The sequence below is a fragment of the Pteropus vampyrus genome, unplaced genomic scaffold, assembly GCF_000151845.1.
Source record: "Pteropus vampyrus isolate Shadow unplaced genomic scaffold, Pvam_2.0 Scaffold1000000514, whole genome shotgun sequence".
NCBI classification, from domain to species: domain Eukaryota; kingdom Metazoa; phylum Chordata; class Mammalia; order Chiroptera; family Pteropodidae; genus Pteropus; species Pteropus vampyrus.
In genome coordinates, this window is record NW_011914916.1 from 188,007 (window position 1) to 207,637 (window position 19,631).

The 19,631-nt window shown below is 39.5% G+C and overlaps 1 protein-coding gene and 1 long non-coding RNA gene across 2 annotated transcripts in view; one reads left to right on the forward strand and one right to left on the reverse strand.

The window, feature by feature from the left end:
- LOC105311127 (F-box only protein 36-like) overlaps window positions 1-17,452 on the forward strand; it is a 28,527-nt gene extending 11,075 nt beyond the window's left edge. The window contains exons 3-6 of the mRNA XM_011387154.2: window positions 4,507-4,541; window positions 8,160-8,291; window positions 13,709-13,881; window positions 17,116-17,452. Of these exons, the coding sequence (XP_011385456.1) occupies window positions 4,507-4,541; window positions 8,160-8,291; window positions 13,709-13,881; window positions 17,116-17,280 (505 nt within the window). The 3' untranslated portion in view covers window positions 17,281-17,452. The remainder of the gene's footprint in view (window positions 1-4,506; window positions 4,542-8,159; window positions 8,292-13,708; window positions 13,882-17,115) is intronic.
- Window positions 2,509-3,966, reverse strand: LOC111735416. Its single transcript, XR_002778774.1, has 2 exons — window positions 3,901-3,966; window positions 2,509-3,459 (listed from the first exon to the last, which is right to left on the reverse strand). It is a non-coding gene; the product is annotated as an uncharacterized LOC111735416 (long non-coding RNA).
- Window positions 17,453-19,631: the final 2,179 nt, after the last annotated feature.

Consider the following 19,631-nt stretch of genomic DNA (forward strand, 5'->3'; position numbering starts at 1 on the left):
TTTAAATTATAACTGTAGGACACGATGAAAGCCATGAAACAGGTACAAATGGCTATGATGCCATAAAAATATAAAGAACTCAAAAGACATTATTTGCATCTGCCCAGTTTATCAGAGAAAGTTTCATGTGCACAAAGAAAACTCAGCTAGGCCTTGAAATGTGGGGAAGCATTCATGAACAGTTGTTAGGGAATGCGTGGAGTGTGTAGGGAGGTGGGGGAGGGAGCTAAGACTACAAAGTATGCTGCTGTGGGGTCAGCTTATGAAGGAACTAGAAGGCAACACCAAGGACTCTGAACAATGAGAGTCACTGAGGATCGATGACCAGTCAAGTACGAAATTGGAATTGTGCCTCTTAAAGATTATACTTGCTGGAATGCTAATTGGGAAACTACTATGAAGTTTGGATGAGAGAAAAAAGGCAATGCCTAATTTTTTTCTAAGTGTATTTCTTTTAAAGTTTTTTTTTACTTTTTTATTGAAGTATTATAGATAGAAACAAAAGTGTACAAAACCTAAGTGTGGAACTCAATGAACACAACTGTGTACCTACCATTGAGATTAAGAAATAGAATACTAACATTTCAGAAGTCCTTCCACACCTCCCCCAAGCATCCTCCCAGTCACCACACCCTTTTCCTCAAAGGTAACCACTACCCTGACTTCAACTCTTGTGTTTTAATTCTATATGAATGGAATCATAGAATATCATTCTTATGTCTTTGGTTTCCTTCACTCAATATTATTGTTGTGCAATTTGTCAATGAGTTTGTATGTGTAATTGTAGAGTATTCATTTTCATGGCTGTGTAGTATTCCATTATATGAATATAGCACAACTAGTTCATTTTATTGTTGATGAATATTTGAGCTGTTTCCAATTTTGGCTACTACAATTAATACTATCTGTTCCCGTACATCTTTTGGAGCACAAGTACATGAATTCTTTGAGTTCAACTTAGATATGACATTGCTGGTCATAGGGTATTTTGTATGTTCATCTTTAGTAGATACTAATAGTTTGCCACGGTGATTGTACCACTCTACACTCTCGGCAGGATCTGAGAACTTCGTTACTCCACACCCTTCTCAACACTTGGGAGTGTAAGCCTTTAATTTTTGCTGTATAGGTATGTCTATAGTGGTACTCATTGTGGTTCTAATTTCCGTTTCCTTTATTACTAATAAAGTAGAGAATTTTTCAGATATTTATCAGCCATTTGGTTATTCTCTTAGGTAAATGTTCTATTCACATCTCTTGTCCATTTTCCCATTAGATTGTCTCCTGCTTATTGATTTGGAGGAAATCTTTACATATTCTGGATATATGCCCATGGTCAGTTATATGCATTGAAAAATCTTCTACTTTTTGGCTTGCCTTTTTATTTTTTCATGGCATTTTGTTGTTGTTCTTGTTGTTGTTTTTGGTGAAAAGAGGTTCTTGATTTTAAATGTTGCCCAATGTATTGATCTTTTACTTTATGCTTATTTCTGTTTATGTTTAGGTCTTGCTTAAGAAATCTTTGCCTATCCCAAGGTTAAATTATTCTAGAAAACTCTGATATTATAAAAATCAAATTATTAATCTTTCTGAGTAGGATTTCCTCTGGCAAACCATCCCAGCCTGGTAGGTTTAGCTTTAAGCAGATGCTGACGCAACCGCACTAGTGTCGTAGGTTAGTGTTCAATGTTTCAAATAGTAACCAAATGCAAATTCCGGCTGAAGTTGAGAATATACGATGTGGGTCAAGAAAGATATTTACTGCTGTTAAGAAAATAGAGAAGACAAAACAAAACTAATCAAACAAAACCCTAAAAGAAGCACTGTAGGAGAATTCACCCTGACAACATGACCCACTGATTTGACTGTGAGCCTTTCATGTGATTTTTCTTTCTGGAGATAATTTCGAGCCATTACTTAAGTGGTATATGTCTCTAAGTATATTTTTTCTCTGAATAGTATATTTTCTTATGCCTTGCATATTTGAAAATATCTTTCGATTGCCTTCATACATATTAATATATCTTATTAAGGATGTTGAACGATTCTTATGTTTCTTTTGACTTTTGTAGTCAGTCTCTTAAAGAGACTTACTTTTTATCAGGGTTTTCAACATAATTCCCTTTTCCTTGTCCTGACTACCCTCGTACAAATTCCAGGTTCCTTTCTTTCTCAGTGTTCTCATTCTGGACGGAGAGACTTTTACTGGGTTTGACACTTGGACAAATTTACTCAAATTCCAGAGATATAAGCCATGGACAAAGACAACCTCAAAGGTTCATTTTTGACATTGCTTTTCAGCAAAGTCATTAAGTCGAGTCCAGATTCAAGGAGCGGGAAGATTCTACTTTTTGTTGGAGAAGCCGAAAAGTCACATCTGAAAGGATATTGGTGCAGGGAGGAATGGTTGTTTATCAGTGTACCCCATCCTAAAATGTACATCTTAAACCGGAGAACTTTTGATAGTGAAAGGGAATGTTTCTAAGCATTATGACAAGACAGCAGATGTAAACCATTTAAGCATGATTTATTAAATAGAAATCCAAAAAATAATCAGATTTTCCCTTCCCTCAGATTAATAATCCAAAGGATCATAATGTCTAAAGGGATGCTTCTCTTTCATTTGGATACAAACTTTTCATTTCTATGTTTGTTTGCAACATTAAAATCATTCCAGGTCAGTTTCAATATATCAGAGGCAAGAAAGAAATACACCAGAATATTTAACAGGTGTGTCATCACCTGTACATATACACAGTTACAATTTTAAGGTGATGAAAATTATAACTGTTTTGTGCTTATAAGAATATATGTCATACATGTCACCGAGTTCTACGTTACTGTTTTTTTTGTTTTTTTGTTTTTTTTTTTAATTCACATCCAGCTGACTCTCAATCTCCTACCACTGACAGGAACTATTCGCAGCTTCCCATGTGTTCAAGAAAGTAGTATGTGAACAGTGGTGGTTATTTCTAGGTGGTAATTTCAACCAACTGAATCTCAAGATATTAACGGTTAGATTGATGGCATGGCAGAAGTTCCGTTTCCAGGTGACCTAGAGGCTTGCCACATTATTTCAGCCACAGTCCCCGCGCTGTCTCGTGAAGCATTGGGGCTTTAAGCATAGGCAAGAGATTGGAGCAGCTGATAGCTGGCATCTAATACTACTTTCAGTCCTGAGGTTGTGATTCCCAGGGCAGCAGAGGTTTATGTGCCCCAGGATATATTGGGTGTTGGCTGGCTTCACTTTCCCTACGTTTTTCCCCTTAGTCCTCTCAGGAGTTCCCTTGAGTGAAGTAGAGGGGATTCAGGTGCAGAGGTGAACACACCTTAGCACTCTGCCTGGCCTTCTGAGCCAGCAGAGGCAAGAACGAAATGGAATTTCTCCCTGTGTTTCTATAGGCAGGTGCCACTGGAGTACTGAGACACAGATTTTTTTTTCCCCCTTGGAAGAGGCGCCTGGAAGAAAGAAATTAGGAATGAGTGATAGGTGATTGGAGACTATTAAAATGGAAAAATTAAAAGCTGAGTCTTACATAATGGGAAACCAAAATAAGGACATGTATCACGTCAAGTGGAAAAGTCCACGTCTCTGGGCTACTCTGCCGGGCATTGCCACCGCTCGGGTTTGGCGCAGTGTCAGAATGGAGCACTCTCCGTTATCACCCGGTGTTAACTCTGACATTCACTGGCGTCTGCTATATATGCTGGGCCTGTGCTAACCCTTTCCATCACGATTGCTGCATTCCTCACGTGTCCCAGAGTCACCCAGGAAACGGCGGATTAGGGCTTTGGCACAGTGTGTCTGATTCCCGAGCACAGGCTCTTATCCACCCGACTGGAGCTTTTCACCCTCCCCTGGGAGCACCCTTCCCTCGGGCCCAGTTCGCGGATACACACCGCTCTCACGGTACTAACTGCACTTCCAGAGTGGGAACTGTCCTCTCAGCCACCTCTGTATCTCTGCTGATGAGAAAAATTCAGGAAGTGCTCAGTAAATATGCAAACATAATTCAACAGAAAGGAAGAATAAGAATCTGGGAGACAATCAGAACCAGGCATGGGGATGGATAGAGAGGCAAGTACAGACTTTCAAAGAGGAAAGCAAGGCTGCTACACGTGTGAGGAAACGAACAAATTCAACGATTTGAAATAGGATCTCGCAGACTGAAACAGACCCCTAAAAACCCTTTACCAAAGAAGGGATACTCTGACCTCCTGAAACCTGCATGTCCAGTTCTCAGATGCTGGGGAGGCCATGTAGCTTTGGTAGACAAAAAACACAGGTGGAAGCTGGTCTGCCTGGGGATCCTGGCTCGGTGGGGAGATGGCAGCCTCTGCTCTCCTTGCCCAGCCTGTTCCCTTCAAACTGTGAGTGGTGGGATTCTCTCTGGACAGAATTTGAGGTATGCAGAAAGTATCATGAGACAATATATCTATCCAAATGATTAAGAGTTTTCTTGTTTTTAAGGAGTCTAAATTTTCTAACATTATTCCTTTAAACAGTAAGCTGGAGGAGAGATGGCATTTAAGGCTTGGAGGTAAGTGAACAAATGGCAGAAAGAACCAGTGATTTGGAATAACAAGACTTGGGTAAGACCTTGTTCACTTATGGGTCTGCTAGTCTTTGGCACATTAATTGGTTTGTCTCTAACCAATTAATACCTGCTTCATGAAATGAATTCAAGGACCCAATAGGAAAAGATTTGTGAGGTGGTTTAGGAAAATAGTTAAAGGTGTGGGCTTGAAGTCAAAGTGTAATTTCCAGAAGGCTAAACTCTGACTATGTTTCAGAGTTATCAGCTTGTGAGTGCAGAATGAGCAGATAAGCTAGTTCAAACAGGGAATTTGGGGACCAGCAGTTTATATAGTTGGTAAAGGCAGGCTGAAATAACTTTGCTAAGTTACAGAAAACTGGTTAATGGGACTACAGTCATGTACCGCATAACAACATTTCAATGAACAGCGGACCACCTATACGATGGTGGTCCCATAAGATTATAATGGAGCTGAAAAATTCCTGTTACCCAGTGACATGGTAGCCATCATAATATCACAGCACAACACGTTACTCACGTATTTGTCATGATACTGGTATAAACAAACCCAATGCACTGCCAGTCGTATAAAAGCATAGCACATATAATTATGTACAGTACATAATGCTTGAGAATGATAATAAAAACATGTTACTGGTTTATATATTGACTATGCTTTTTATTTTAAAGTGCACTGTTTCTACTTATAAAAAAGTTTGCTATAAAATAGTATGTCATGTTACACAGGCAGCAGCCTCATATATCTCACGGTTCTGTGTCTCTTGATTACATCACTTTCTCCTGTGCTTAATTTAATCTCATGTTGCTTTTTAAATTTAGCGTAGCCTAAGAGTACTGTGTTTATAAAGTCTACAGTAGTATACAGTAATGACCTTGGCCTTCACATTCACTCACTGACTCACCCAGAGCAATTTCCATTCCTGCAGGCTCTTTTCATGGTAAGTGCCCTATGAAGATGTACTGTTTTTAATTCTTTACACCACATTTTTACTGTACCTTTTGTACGTTTAGATATGTTTAGATACACAAATACCATTGTGTTATAATTACCTACAGTATTGAGTACAGTAACATGCTATACAGGTCTATAGACTAGAAGCAATAGGCTGTACCATATAGCCAAGATGTGTAGTAGGCTATACCATCTAGGTTATTGTAAGTGCACTCTATGATGTTCACACAATGACACGATCACCTAACTATGTGTTTCTCAGAACATATCCTCATCATTCAGTGGCACGTGATTGTATTTCCAAAATACATTCTATAAAACCTATAGGTAAAATGTTATTTCTTTCTGATAAGGTGTGCCGTAATCTTTAAGATAGTTGAAAAATGTTTTTAGAAAGCATATTTCCCAGTTAGTCATTCACCCAATTAAATACGTTTTATAATTTCTACCTCCCATCAATTAAAAAATACTTATATGCTAGTTGCCAGACAAAAGTTTTTAGCAGTATATATTTTACTCTCTTATAAATACATATAAAATGTTTAGTAGTGGTCTAAAACAAAATTAAAGAATTTATTTATGAGTTTTAAAATCTTAATTCTTCCCAAAAGCCCAACGTTAGAGTTTGATATACTCATATGCACAGATTTACTGAGGAAATGTAACTCTCGTCACATTTTTTGCTTCATCGACAACTCAGAATTTTAGTTCTACATTATATTACATTGTTTTACTTTAGGTAATAGGAAATTTTGACCGTACTGCTTTTAGTGATCTCTTACAAGGTGTATTCCTAGGTTTTTGAATCAATAGGTCCTCATTTTGAGACAAATTTCACATACATTTAAATTGAAAAATGGAGTGATACTTTTCTGGGAAAAGAAGCCTGAATTTGCTGACTGGTTTGAATATAAGGACTAATTGGCAAAGGTTACCTGGTGACTATTTTCCATAAATTTGATTAAATCTGCTCTCCAAGGCTTTAGCAAGCTCTATAACAATATTGGGCAAAAATGGGTTGAAATTATTGCCTTGCTTTTTCTTTTCCCAAGCCTTTTCGATTATATCAGATTAAACTGCCTCTAGGAATGAGAGTAGCTGGTATCGCATAACTATAATAGTTATTTGATACGTCTTGAAAAAGCCTTTTATGTCTACTTTCCAGAAACCAAGAAACTAAAGGACTCTAGTGATTAAATAACAAATCCTTTTAAAAGTCAGATGGTTTCTAATTCTTTGCTTTCAATAAAATTGAAAGAATTATCAGATGGTAGGCCATTAGATGTAATTTTTGGTTATAGATACATTGGCATATAACTTGAAAAAATTTAAAGAATCAGATGTTATTACTCTAATCAAACTCTGCTCCCTTCTATTTCAACAAGGTTTCTCAGCAATCAGATCAATAAGAATGAAAAACAAATAGAATTGTTTAACATCATCTTATTGTATTAGTAAAAAGTATTCAATTTATCTGTTAACATATGAACCAATCGGAAAAAATCTCCATCTATCTGAGATAAATTTTCTCTTAATATTTTATTATTGAAAACTTTAAACATCTACAGAAGTAGAATAGTAAAATGCACCCTCACTAGCTTCAACAATGATTAATAATATCCTGCTGTTTTGAATTCAAGGAGGGGTATTTCTATAGTTTTTATGTTTATATCTTCCTACCATAGACTGGGTGGCTTATAAACTCTAGAAATTTATTTCTCACAATTCTCGAGGCTAGGAAGTCCAACATCACAAAGCAGGCAGATTTAGTGTCTGGTGAGAGCTCTTTTCCTGGATCATAGATGGTCATCTTCTCTGTGTTTTCACAAGGTGGAAGGGGTGAGGAAACTCTCCGAGGTCTCTTCCATAAGGGCACTAAATCTCATTCATGAGGGCTCCACTCATCACCTCAGCACCTCTCAAAGGCCCCATCTCGAAGTATCACATTAAGTATAAGGTTTCAAGATATGAATTAGGGGCAGGGGACACAAACATTCAGACTATAGCAGTTAATAGATCAACTATTTGAAGATCTGCCTTGATTATACACTTTAATGATAATAGATAGTTTTAATACTTAGGACCTTGTAGGAAATCCAAAGTTTTCATTCATGTGCGTATTTTGATTGCAGGGAATTTCATCCTCATCAGGATAAAATACTGTGACATTCAAATATGAACATTTTTTTAGGAGATACAAGAGTAAAAGTTTTGAGGACCACTTGGTAAGGGAACAACAGTTGGCTAAACGTAAAATTTTACCAGTTCCAGGCTGGGACCAGTCTCTAATTCCTCAGACACGTTTTGTGCTTTTCTGGTGCATGCAAACTCTACACGGTTGTTTCTCAGCCAGTCCTGAAGGGGAAAGTCTGACATAGCTTATAAAGTATCACTTGAGTACTTGATGATTGAGGACTGTGATTCGGTGGGCCTAGGTAGGCCCCAGCAACTTTACTTATTTGTAAATCCCAATGAAAAGATGCCAACGCAGATGACAGATCCTCGGATAAGCCCTCTCCAGGCTGGAGCTTCAAGACTATGTCACATCAACACTCACGGACTTTTAAATAAAGACAACATCTGGCCAATTTCTTTGCCATGGTGGATAACACCTATGATGCACCACATGTGTTTGCTTCTGTGGGCAGGTTATCTGGAAGTCATGGATGGTTTCCCTCCGCCTGGAACAAGAAACAGCCCTCCCCAGAGAGGTGAGGAAACTCCACGCAGACTTCCTGCTGAACAGGCGGCTGCACGGCAACTATGGGGCTGCAGCACAGGTACAGGCGGCGCTCAGACAGGGCGTGGCAGTTCCAAGTAGCCCCGGGCACCTGTGGCTGCTAGTGCCCCCCTGTTTAAAGAAAGCCGTTTGTTTCTGGTGCTAGCAACCTGTCTGGGAGCAGTGAGGGAGCCCAGGGGCTGCCTTGGCTTGCCTGAACTATAGGCATCTGTGGTGTGTAGCAGCCCAGGGCAGAGCTGCAGTACAGCCCATGGAGCCTCTCGTCTGGTGGGGGCCAAGGGTCCTTCACAGGCTACATGGCCTTCCATTCTTTTTCTTCTATCTAGGAAGTGTCACATGAGTAGAACCAATCAAGGGTGCACTGATTTGTTCATTCAGTAGGCATTTTTAAGTGCCTACAATGTGTCAGGAACAACTTTAGGCTCTGGGATATGAAGTAAATGAAGCAGCCTACTTTTTTTGGTGCTCAGAGGCAGAGGGGAGTGGTACTGAAATAACCAAGTGCTATGAGGGGCAACTGGACACTGAGCTGAGTCTAGAATGGAGTGAATTTTCCCGGAAGGCCCTGGCACTTAGGGCGGTGAGACTATTGTGGTCCAGATCCACCTGTTCTCACCCTCAGGTAGCTCCTGGAAGCCTGGTTGGGGCAGGAGGTCCGGATGAGGCCCGACATGCTACACGTGATCAAGCTCCTGTGTGAAGAGACAAGGGAGGGGCATCTTGATAGCTGCGGGGATGGCCAAATCAGTAGGAGAGGAAGGCATGTGGAGGTGGAGGCAGCATCCATGTGTAGGACACAGATAGGACTGGGAGGGGGCACAAAGAAAACGTCAAATGTTTCCAAAGCACAGATCATCCTACATTCTCCAGGTTCACAGTAGTGCCATCCCTAAATTCACCCCTCCTGGTGACTCCCATGCTGGTCCCTCATGTCCTCTACTTGAGACAGTCCCCTCCATAGTTGCTCACAAGATGTAAGAGAGCTGAGGTCCTAGCCAACATACTTGCCTCTGCATCTCTCTGACAGAGACACGCAGCCTTGCCCACGGAGAATCGTGTCAAGCTTGTGGATGTTTCCTAATCTGAGATAAATACCTAAAGGTGGAAAAGTTACAGAACAAACTTCAAAGTTCTTACAAGATTCTTCAAGTGTAGCTATCTTTCTCAATAGTTGAGGGTCTCTGGGTCTGTGAATATATTCTTGTCTAGAAATTGGTATCAGGGTTATGTCTCTCTCTTCGTGGTTTCTCAAGTCAGACCTACATTTATATGATCTAAAATAGGTTTTAGCTATGCAAATCAAGCAGGAATCTAGTGGGCAGTGTCTCATTTCAGCTCCGGGCCCTCCATAATCACCCGCCCCTAGAATGATCTGGATGCGGGGCCATTCTGATGACTATACCAGCCCTTCTGCCTGTTATGGTCACCTTCTTAGTTTTGACTCTAAACTCCCGGATTTTTCCTTTTTCATTTAAGTCAAGGAGCCTGTATTAGTTTCCTATTGCTGCTGTAACAAATTACCACAAGTTTAGTGTCTTAAAAGAACAGAAATTTATTCTCTTCCAATTCTGCAGGTCAGCAGTCTGAAACCAGTGTCAGCAAGGCCACACTTCCTCCGGAGACAGACAGTGTGGGGAGAATCTGTTCTCTGCCTCCTCCAGCCTCCGGTGACCGCTGGCATTCCTTGGCTTTCCATAGCATCTCCCCAATCTTCAGGTCCACATCTTCCAGTCTCTCTTCTGCTCCATCTTTATGTCACCTTCTCCTCTGTATGTCTGTGTATATAATCTTTACCTCTTCTCTCTTATAAGAACACAGGATTAAACTTAGGGTGCACCAGATAATTCAGGAGATTCTCCTCATCTCAAGATCCTTAATTTAGTCATATCTGCAAAAATCCTTTGTTTCCCTTCATATAAAAGAATATTCACAGGTTCCAGAGATTAGGAAGTGGATATCTTTTAGGGGCCATTGTCCAGTCTGCTACAGAGCCGACTCTAATTGCAGTCACTTGTGTGTTTTCAGGGATAGTGGTGTTTTCTCACCAGTGTGTTTTCAAAATTTTGTAGAAAAGAGTATTATTTAGCCCTTGGGGACCAGAAATAGGAGGAAGAGTGTGGGTAGCAGGGTGGGTAGCATATAAGCAATTTATTCTAGAATGACTGTCCCCAGAAATCTCTAAATTCGGATGGGAATTTTTGGCATCTCAATTTCACTTGGTCACCACTGAGTTTGGGCTGCTATTAACCAGTTAGTAGACGACTGGTTACCTCTATGATGTTTAAACCAACATACTATCCATAAATTCAGCCCAATTTAGTATTACTTTCTTTCTTTCTTAGACTCCTACATTCAGAATCCATTTCTGCATTTGTTCCCCTCATTTTTGCTGACATGACTTAGTAAAGTGCTGTGTTCTGCCTCATCCCAGGATCAACTTTGTTATTGGCTACCTCAGGCCTGGAAACAGTGGAGGGATGGGAGGAGCATAAGAAAATCCTTGGGGGTAGGGAAGGCATAGGAGGACCAGTGGGGTTTGTGTATTTGTGGGTCTGGATACCTCCATTCTGATACACAGAGTCCCATCCTGTCCAGATTATTGAGCCAACCTTCACAAAGACATTTTGGCGCTGTTTTAACCCTGTGACTATAAGACAAATAATTTTAGCACCTGTGTAGTAAGTCCCAAGACTTAGGTTTTAAGAACGTTGACATTTTCTTTGACATTTTCATTCAAGTTCAGTGCTATTACAAATTGCTACTCTACCCTACAATCTTGAGTTCCTCTTGCCTTTTACACTGTTCTATGGCGGTGGCAATGTTGTTTCCCTAAACCTGACCCCTAAGGAACCGTTTATTTCAGGTGACCACAGGTAATTAGCCATCATCCCGTAGACGGTGGGCTGCCAGATTCTTCTTCCTGGGTATTAATGGGATTTTTACTCAGAGCGGTGTAACTTATTTCCCCAAATTTCCTTGTGTTACTGTTGCCTCTAACCCCCTCTCTGTTTATCAGTTTTCCTTGGGAGTTCTCGGTTTTAAGCAACAGAAACCAATTCTTGCTGACTTAAGCAGAAAAGGGAAATTATTGAAAGGATCTCAAGTAGCTCAGAGAATCAACTGGAAGCCTGGAGCATGAGATGAGGCTCAGAACCAACAGAGAGAGGGTAGCATGCAGAAAGCACACAGTAGGCTCCGGTGGAGTCACTGTTGTCACTCTGTTGGGTGCCATTATCACCACCACTGCATGCTGTTGCCCTGAATCGTCACTTCATCTCTGCATCACTAGTGAGTCAGGGCATGCACAGGAGTTGGCTGAGCTCTGGCCTCCTGGATCCCAAATGTTTATTCCCAAAATTTATCCTTCCCAAATAGACCAGTGTACTTAGGGAGAAGGTGATTGATAAAAGTTTTAAAATTCATATTTCCTGACCACGCCTTATTCCAAACCTTTTCCAAGTGAATTTTAATTGTCCATTCACTTGTGTGGATTTCCCTGCCTGCCAAATGGAAAGCCCAATTGTCATCAGTCTTGAGCTTTGTATCCTGAGCATGCAGAGTCATCCCCTGGCACGAAGTACACACCCAGACAAGTGTGGTTGGTCTTGGTGGTTGGGGGAGCCCTTGGCAAGTGAGAGTTTGTGTCTGTAGTATGGAGGGGTGAACATGCAGCTCTGCCTTTTACTCCTTAAGGGGTAGAACCTGTAAATTACCTGTTGGAAGCAGCTCACGGTTTATCGAAAAGTGTATTACGTGGAAATGCTAGGTTTCAGGGAAATTTGAAGGACTTAGAATTTTTCTAAATATTGTTAAATTAGCAAAAATTGCAAAGGGATCCACAGCTCTATCACATTACAACATATGTTAGTTCTAAGTTAGAACCTTGAGCCTTCGGAGTGTTTCTTTGTGACTGTTTAGTAAATGGTGATTGTGGTTGGACATTGGTGTGGCCTCCTGGTCTTATAGGCAGAATGTGGTAAAGGCGGGTGGAGGGGGGGCGCGTCTCTAGACGCATCAGAGTCACCTGGAAGATGAGGGCTGGGCTCTAGAATATCAGTAGTTTTGAGGCATAGTTTGAGAATGCATTTCTGACAAATTCCCCAGGAGCTGCTGCTGGCCTGAGGAATCCCACTTTGAGCATCAGTACTATAGGGCAAGTGGTAGTTTTCCTTCAAGTCAAAGCTTTCTCACACATTATAGCAAAACCAAACCTGTCAGTTAAGATCCGATTTGACTGCTTAAAAAGCAAGGAACACCGCCTCTCACCGAAAGAAGTCTACAAGAAGGTAGGGGCTTCAGAGTAAGCTGGCCCAGCATCCCCGCCACTGCTGTCAGAAGCCCAGGGCCTTTCCACCTCTGTATTCTGCACGCACATTTTGGTTCCATTTGAAGGCTGACTCCCCTGAGGCCTGCCATCTTGCTGGACTCACTGAGGTCATTTGTCCACCACCTGACCAATGATAGCCACCAGGCACTTGATTGGAGCAGACTGGCTTGTGTCTGGGGCCTGCACTGATCAGACCTGGCTTGAGCCACATGGGTTTGTTGAGGGAGGGGGTAAGCTGTAGGGAGGGGGTGGGCTGTAGAGTGGGGGTAGTCTGTGCAGTGGGGCAGGCTGCAGGTGGGGTAGGTTCTGTTTGGAAGAAAGGAGACAGTGATGACTCACCCACTCTTCAATAGAGAGAGAATATTAAGTGCTACTTTAGGCAATAATTTATACCTGTAATATTGAATTGCTTCACTTTACGTCTGTGGCAAGAAGACTGTGAAAACAATTTAGCTCTGGATTACTGACAGCTTCATGTATAAAAAAATTTAACTTTTTAGAAGTTTCTCCACTGAGGATCTGATGAAAGCCAATATAGACTGTATGATATACTTATTCATAATAGCATGATACTAATTTAGGGAACTGTGGATGAGCAGAAGAACAGCAATGTCACCACATCCGTAACGTGGATTTCTGGTTAAGAACTCCTGATGGAGAGGACCTGGTTCTGCCATCTATGATTCGGAGAGTCTGAGGAAGACCGTGACCTTTTAGGGGTTTCTGTCGCTTTTATATGAGATGAAGGGTGTGAGTCCAGTGAAGTCAAGGACAGGTCTGCTTTGCTCATACTGTATGTTTGATCCTTAGAAAAGTGCCTGCCACAGAGGCGTTCAGTGAAATTTTGAATGAATGGATGTGTAAAGGTAATAATAACTGTCTCTTCAAAGAACTGATTGTCAGGCAAAATGTAAAAAATTTCCTAAATGTGTCTTAGTTAACTTAAGCAAGTTAAGATTTCTTACTGATGAGCATCTTTTCAGTGGGAATATTTATTATAATGACGGGTATATTATTTGTGAAGAAGCATAGGTGTTTGTAAAATCAAGTGACTTTTTTTGAGAGCGGGCCCGTCATAACCAAGTCTGTCTCTGTCTCTGTCCTTGTCTCACTCTCTTGCTGATATTTAGGGCAGATGCAGAAAGTGTTTGGGAAAGAAGTACTGGATTATTCTTTGAATCTGGGTCAGGGAAAATTGGATTTGTTAGTTCGCATGCCTGACAATATAATCCTACAGATCTTCTCTTTCCTTGATATGGATGACATTGAGCAGCTATCGAAAACTTACAAAAAGTTCCAAAAGGTAAGACCTTAAAATATTTTTTTACTTGTAAATATTACACAGAATTTCAAAAAGAAAAGGAGTGATCTAGAAAATCTTAACTTCAGGGGATGACAAATATTGGAATGGGGCAAAAATAATTAAAATAAAAGTAATGAAAGAATTAAAATAAAAAATAATTTAAAAAACATGTTTTACCTAAGAAACTAATTAAGCTAGCGCTTAAGCGGAAAACAGCGCACATAGAGAAGAATTAAGCAGTCATTTGTAAAACAAAAATGTCATAGGCAAAGTGATTATACCAAGGGGAAATCCACCAAGCTGTATTTCAAGGGAAATGACTTTTCATAAAAAGGTACATATTAAAGAGAATGTTAAAATAGTACTAAGATAGCTTCCACTCATACATGAATTTAAGCAAATATCAAGAACAGAAAGATAAATCGTATAGGAACTCCTACATGCAGATTTTCACCAATGTCCTTCAATGAGAACCTTGGCAGCAGATGAACAGAGAGATCCCTGGGGAAAAATTAGTTTTCAAACTTCTCACTTTAGACTTATCATTAAGGCATTTGCACATATGTGGTAATAATAAGTTTTGAATCCATTTGGAATGAGTAGTAATGAAAATCTTTTTTTTTTTGCATGATCATTGTTTACAAATTAGAAAAAACTAAAAATCATAGTAATCCTACCTACAATTGCTATTAAATTATAGTATATTTCCTGTCAGAATTGCTAAAAGCCTGAGTATTTTTAAAGACATTTCATTATGAGGTTTAGGTGGCTTCTAGACCAAAATACGTAACTGAAAATATTCAGCTGGTCAGAAATTCTAGCCATAAAAGAATTTGTTATTTGTAAGATAAATGTTGGCTTAAAGATAAATTTTCTTATTTAAGAACCAGTAAGTTACAGTATTAGGTACTATGTCTTTTCATTCATTTCAGCATTCATTCAACAAATATTTACTGAGTTCCACTGATCGCTGGGTATAAACAGTAGTGCACAACCCAGTCCTTGTCTTCATGGAATTACTGGCCAGTGGGTGGTACAGGGAGAGAAGTCCAAAGTCCCCATAAAAATAAACAAGTACAGCTGTTATGTGGGCAATGTATTTAACCTGGGACAAAGGAAGGCCTCTCTGCGGAAGCGACATGTAAACCCAAGAACTAAGAAGCTCTCTGCAGAAGTACAGGCTGCAACTGGTCTGGTAAGAAGAGAGCTTTCCTGTATCTGAATGGCTGGTGTGACCAGAAAACAGACTGGGGGTCAGAAGGTATAAGAGGTGGCCGGAGACTTAGAGAGGATGGGTCACATGAGGTTTTCAAAAACCGTGGAAAATGTCGACATTGTGTGGTTGAATCGGGCAGGACTGGATGCGGGGAGAGGAAGGATGTAAAGAGATGCACAGGTGGACAATGATGGTAAGAGTGGACGTGCCTGTGCTTCTGTGGGCAGGAGCTGGTGGCATTAGTAGTGTGGGACACACAAGGGTTCAGAACTTTAGCTGCCTGTGAGATTTCCAGGTAACGGTGATTGAATGGACAGGTGGGCATATGGATCCAGAAGTCAAAAGATAAATTGGTGCTAATTTGAGAGATGTTGGTACAGTGTGATACTTAAAGCCATGGGAATGGATAAAATCACCAGAGGAGCAAGTGCGAGTGAGATTGAGGAACGTCCGTGTAGGTGCTGGTGAGAGGTCAGAGAGCCACATGGACGTGAAGACCATGGAGACTCAGAAAAGCAGTCTCGGTGGATGGGGTGGGAGCAGCGGAGAAGCGAATGGGTCTGTGTGAAAAATCCACTTCAAGAAGCACAAAGGGAAGTAGAAGGTGCAATAGCTAGAGGGGTATGTGGGGCTAAGGAGGTTTTAAAAAATAAGTTTAAAAATGTTCAACAAAATGTGAAAGCTCTACTGCCACAATGTAATCTCTCTAATTAGCCACTGTAAACAGTTAGTAATTGGTGCATATCTTTCCAGACACTTTCTATGCATATACAAACATCCTTTGTGTCTATAAACTATTTAAAGCGTATTCTGTGCTTCGAACTTTATACTACATTGTGGATATTTTAATGTCAGTGTTCCATATAGTGTAACTATCCCTTAGCTATCCCCCACCGATGAACATTTCAGTTGTTTCCATTTTCCTTTTACAGCAGGACATCGTAGCAGTTTGGTGTGGTTATTTTTTGTACTCCTGCAGGTTCATCTGTTAGGACGTAGTGTTAGGAGTTCATATACTAGGTGCATAGGTATTTCCATTTTATGTTTTGATAGATACGGTAGTTTTGCCTGAGGAATTTTCTTTATAGCATAGGAACTACCAAATCTTGTTTCTGCTGACAGAAATGATCCAAGAGAAGAGGAAGTTGAAGGTCCAGGAGAGAGGGACCATTGCCACAGGCCATCAGTTGGGCTTCTTCCTGACATTTCGTTCCCTCTCAGTCCTCAGGTCTCCTAGACAGGCCTATCTCAGTCTACTCAGGCTGCCATAAAAAATACCACAGGCTGGGTGGCTTAAACATTTGTTTTTCATGGTCTGGAGGCTGAACGTCCAAGATCTAGGTGCTGGCCCTTCCCAGCTTGCAGATGGCCACCTTCTGGCAGTGCCCTCATGTAGCAGAGGGAGGGAATGAGCTCTCTGCTATCTTCTGAGGACACCAATCATATCAAATCAGAGCCCCATCCTTAGGACCTCATTTAACTGTAATTATTTCTTTACTCCAAATACAGCCACTCTGGGGTGTGGGGCCTCAACATGTGAGTTCCGAGGAGTACAGTTCAGTCCATAGCAAGCCCCAACTCCAAATATCACGCTCTCTGTCATCTGTTAGGGTCTCCTAGGAGTGCCAGCAGTTTGGTGTCCAAACAGCATCACCTACACTGGCTCTCACGCCTCAAGGTGGAACAGGAATCCTCTGTTATATCACATTTCATTTTTTGTTGTTGTCGTTCAGAAAACTATGGCCCTCATGATATAGGAAATGGCTAATCCATGAGTGCGTAACAGGAGTAAACACAGGTAGGCACACTGTATGTAATATGTAGGCGCAATGCTCTCAATTTGGCACACTGAAGTTTCTACTGTGATAATAATTTAAAATTATTCTACTAACAATGCTGTTATCATTGAAAAATACCATTCTTTTTGTGGGGTAGACTGCTTGTGTTTAAATTGATCCAAACCTCTTTCATCCCTTTTGTGATTCAAAAGGTTACTTATGTAATTATTTTTCTTTTAGATGTGTAGCAATGAAGAATTCTGGGAGAAATTTGGAGCTTTACAGGATAAACATCCTTTTGATGCAAAGAAGATGGGGATAACCACTTATAAGAAGCTGCTAGCTCTCCACCAAAATGCAGCCCAACAGAAGCTCACACAGAGAAGACAGACAGCATTTTACTAAACTTAACTGAAGTGACAAATCAAAAACTAAATTTAAACTGAATTTTTATATAACTTACCACCATTAGTAATGGGTTAATGCAATTATCTGGTAGATTTAAGTAAGATAATTTTTTTTTCAACCCTCTTTACTTTGAATATTGTTCTGAAAATAAACTTCTTTTTCCTCTCAATTTTCTTTTTCACTATTAATCTATTACACAGAACAAATAGATCAAATAGCTACTTAGTTCTCCACTTTAATTCTGCCATTTTCTTCATTTTAAAGATAGGAAGAATAGAATAGAAAGCAAATCTGCTTAAAGTATAGATGATTATATCTCTTTTCATGGGAGTTAAGAAGACTGACCCAGAAATGAGAATTCAATTACAGAGAAAAAAATTTAAAAATCTTTTCTCATAGTGTAGTATGAAGAAATTCATGACCTTCTCCATCTTGGGTCCTCTACATTTGCAGAATTCACTCACTACAGAGAAATGTGGTTGGGGCATAACCAGTGAGCTGCTAGGAAGGAATACCCAGTACTTGCCTTAGCTTGTGTAACTGAAGGGGCTGTTGGACAACAGTTGTGTCTCTATTTCATTTATTTCTGCTCTGACCTTTGTAATTTCATCCCTTCTAACTTTGGGCTTAGTTTGTTCTTCTTTTTCTAATTCCTTGAGATATAAAGTTAGGTTGTTTATTTGAAATCTTTTCTTTTTCCTGAATATAGATATTTATCGCTGTAAGCTTCCTTCTTAGAACTGGTTTTGCTGTATTACATACATTTTGGTATGCTGTGCTTCCATTTTCATTTGTCACATTATTTTTTAATTTCCCTTTGGATTCGTTGACATAGTAATTCTTCAGAATCATGTTGTTTAATAGCCACATATTTGTGATTTGTCTAGTTTTCTTCTTCTAATTGTTTCTAGATTTATATCACTGTGGTTGGAAAAGATGCTTGCTATGACTTATTAAATTTATTAAGACTTGTTTTGTGGCCTAACGTATGATCTCTTGGAGAGTGTTCCATGTGCACTTGAGAATGTGTATTCTGTTGCTTTTGGATGGCATGTTCTGTATATGTCGTTAAGTCAATCTGCTCTAATATGAAGTTTAAGACCAAAGTTTCCTTATTGATATTTTGTCTGGATGATCTATTTATTGTTGAGAGTGGGTACTGAAATCCCCTACTATTATTTCATTGCTGACTATTTCTCCCTTCATATCTGTTAATATTTGTTTTATATATTTAGGTACTCCGATTTTGGATGCATAAAGATTTATAATTATTAAGTCCTCTGAATAAATGAACCCCCTTACATTATATAATGACATTCTTTATCTCTTGTTACAGTTTTGGCTTAAAGTCTACTTTGTCTGATATAAATATCACTACCCCTTTTGTTGTTGTTATTGTTTTCATTTGCACGGAATATCTTTTTCTACTCCTTCACTTTCAGTCTGTATGTGCCCTTAAAGTTGAAGTGAGTCTCTTTAGAGCAGCAACAAGTTGGGTCTTGTTTATTATCCATTCAGCCTTTATGTCTTTTGCTTGGAGAATGTAGTTCATTTACATTTAAGTAATTATAATAGATATGGACTTATAATTGCCATTTTGTTCATTGTTTTCTGGCTCTTTTGAAGTTTCTTTCTTCCTCTCTTGCTCTCTTCCTTTGCGATTTGATGATTTTCTATAATGGTTTGTTTTGATTCTTTTTATATTTTGTGTATCTACTATAGGTTTTTGCTTCGTGGTTACCATGAGGCTTACATAAAACATCTTATAACAGTTTATTTTAAACTGATAACTAACTTCCAAGGCACACAGAAGCTATACATTTTTATAATTTCTCCTCACACATTTTACCATTTACATTTTTATATTGTGTAAACCCATGGACAAATTATTATATAGTTACTTTAATGCTTTCATCTTTTAACTTTTATGCTAGAGTTGTAAGTGATTTACCCACTCCTACTACAATATTAGAGAATTCTGAATTTAACTATACGTTTACCTTTACCAGTGAGTTTTTTTTACTTTCATATGTTTTCCTGTTACTAATTAGTGGTCATTTATCTCAGCTTGAAGAATTCTCATTAACATTTCTTGTAGTTAGCCTCGTGGTCATGAACTCCTTCAGCTTTAGTTTGGAAAATGCTTTCTCTCTCCTTTAATTCTATACCAGATAGAATATTCTTGGATGATAGTTTTTCTTTCTCCAGCATGTCGAATATATCATCCAACTCCTTTCTGTCCTGCAAAGATTCTGCAGAAAAGTCTGCTGAAAAATCTACTGACAGTCTTATGGGGATTCCCTTGTACATAACAATTTACATTTCTCTTGCTGCTTTTAAGATTCTGT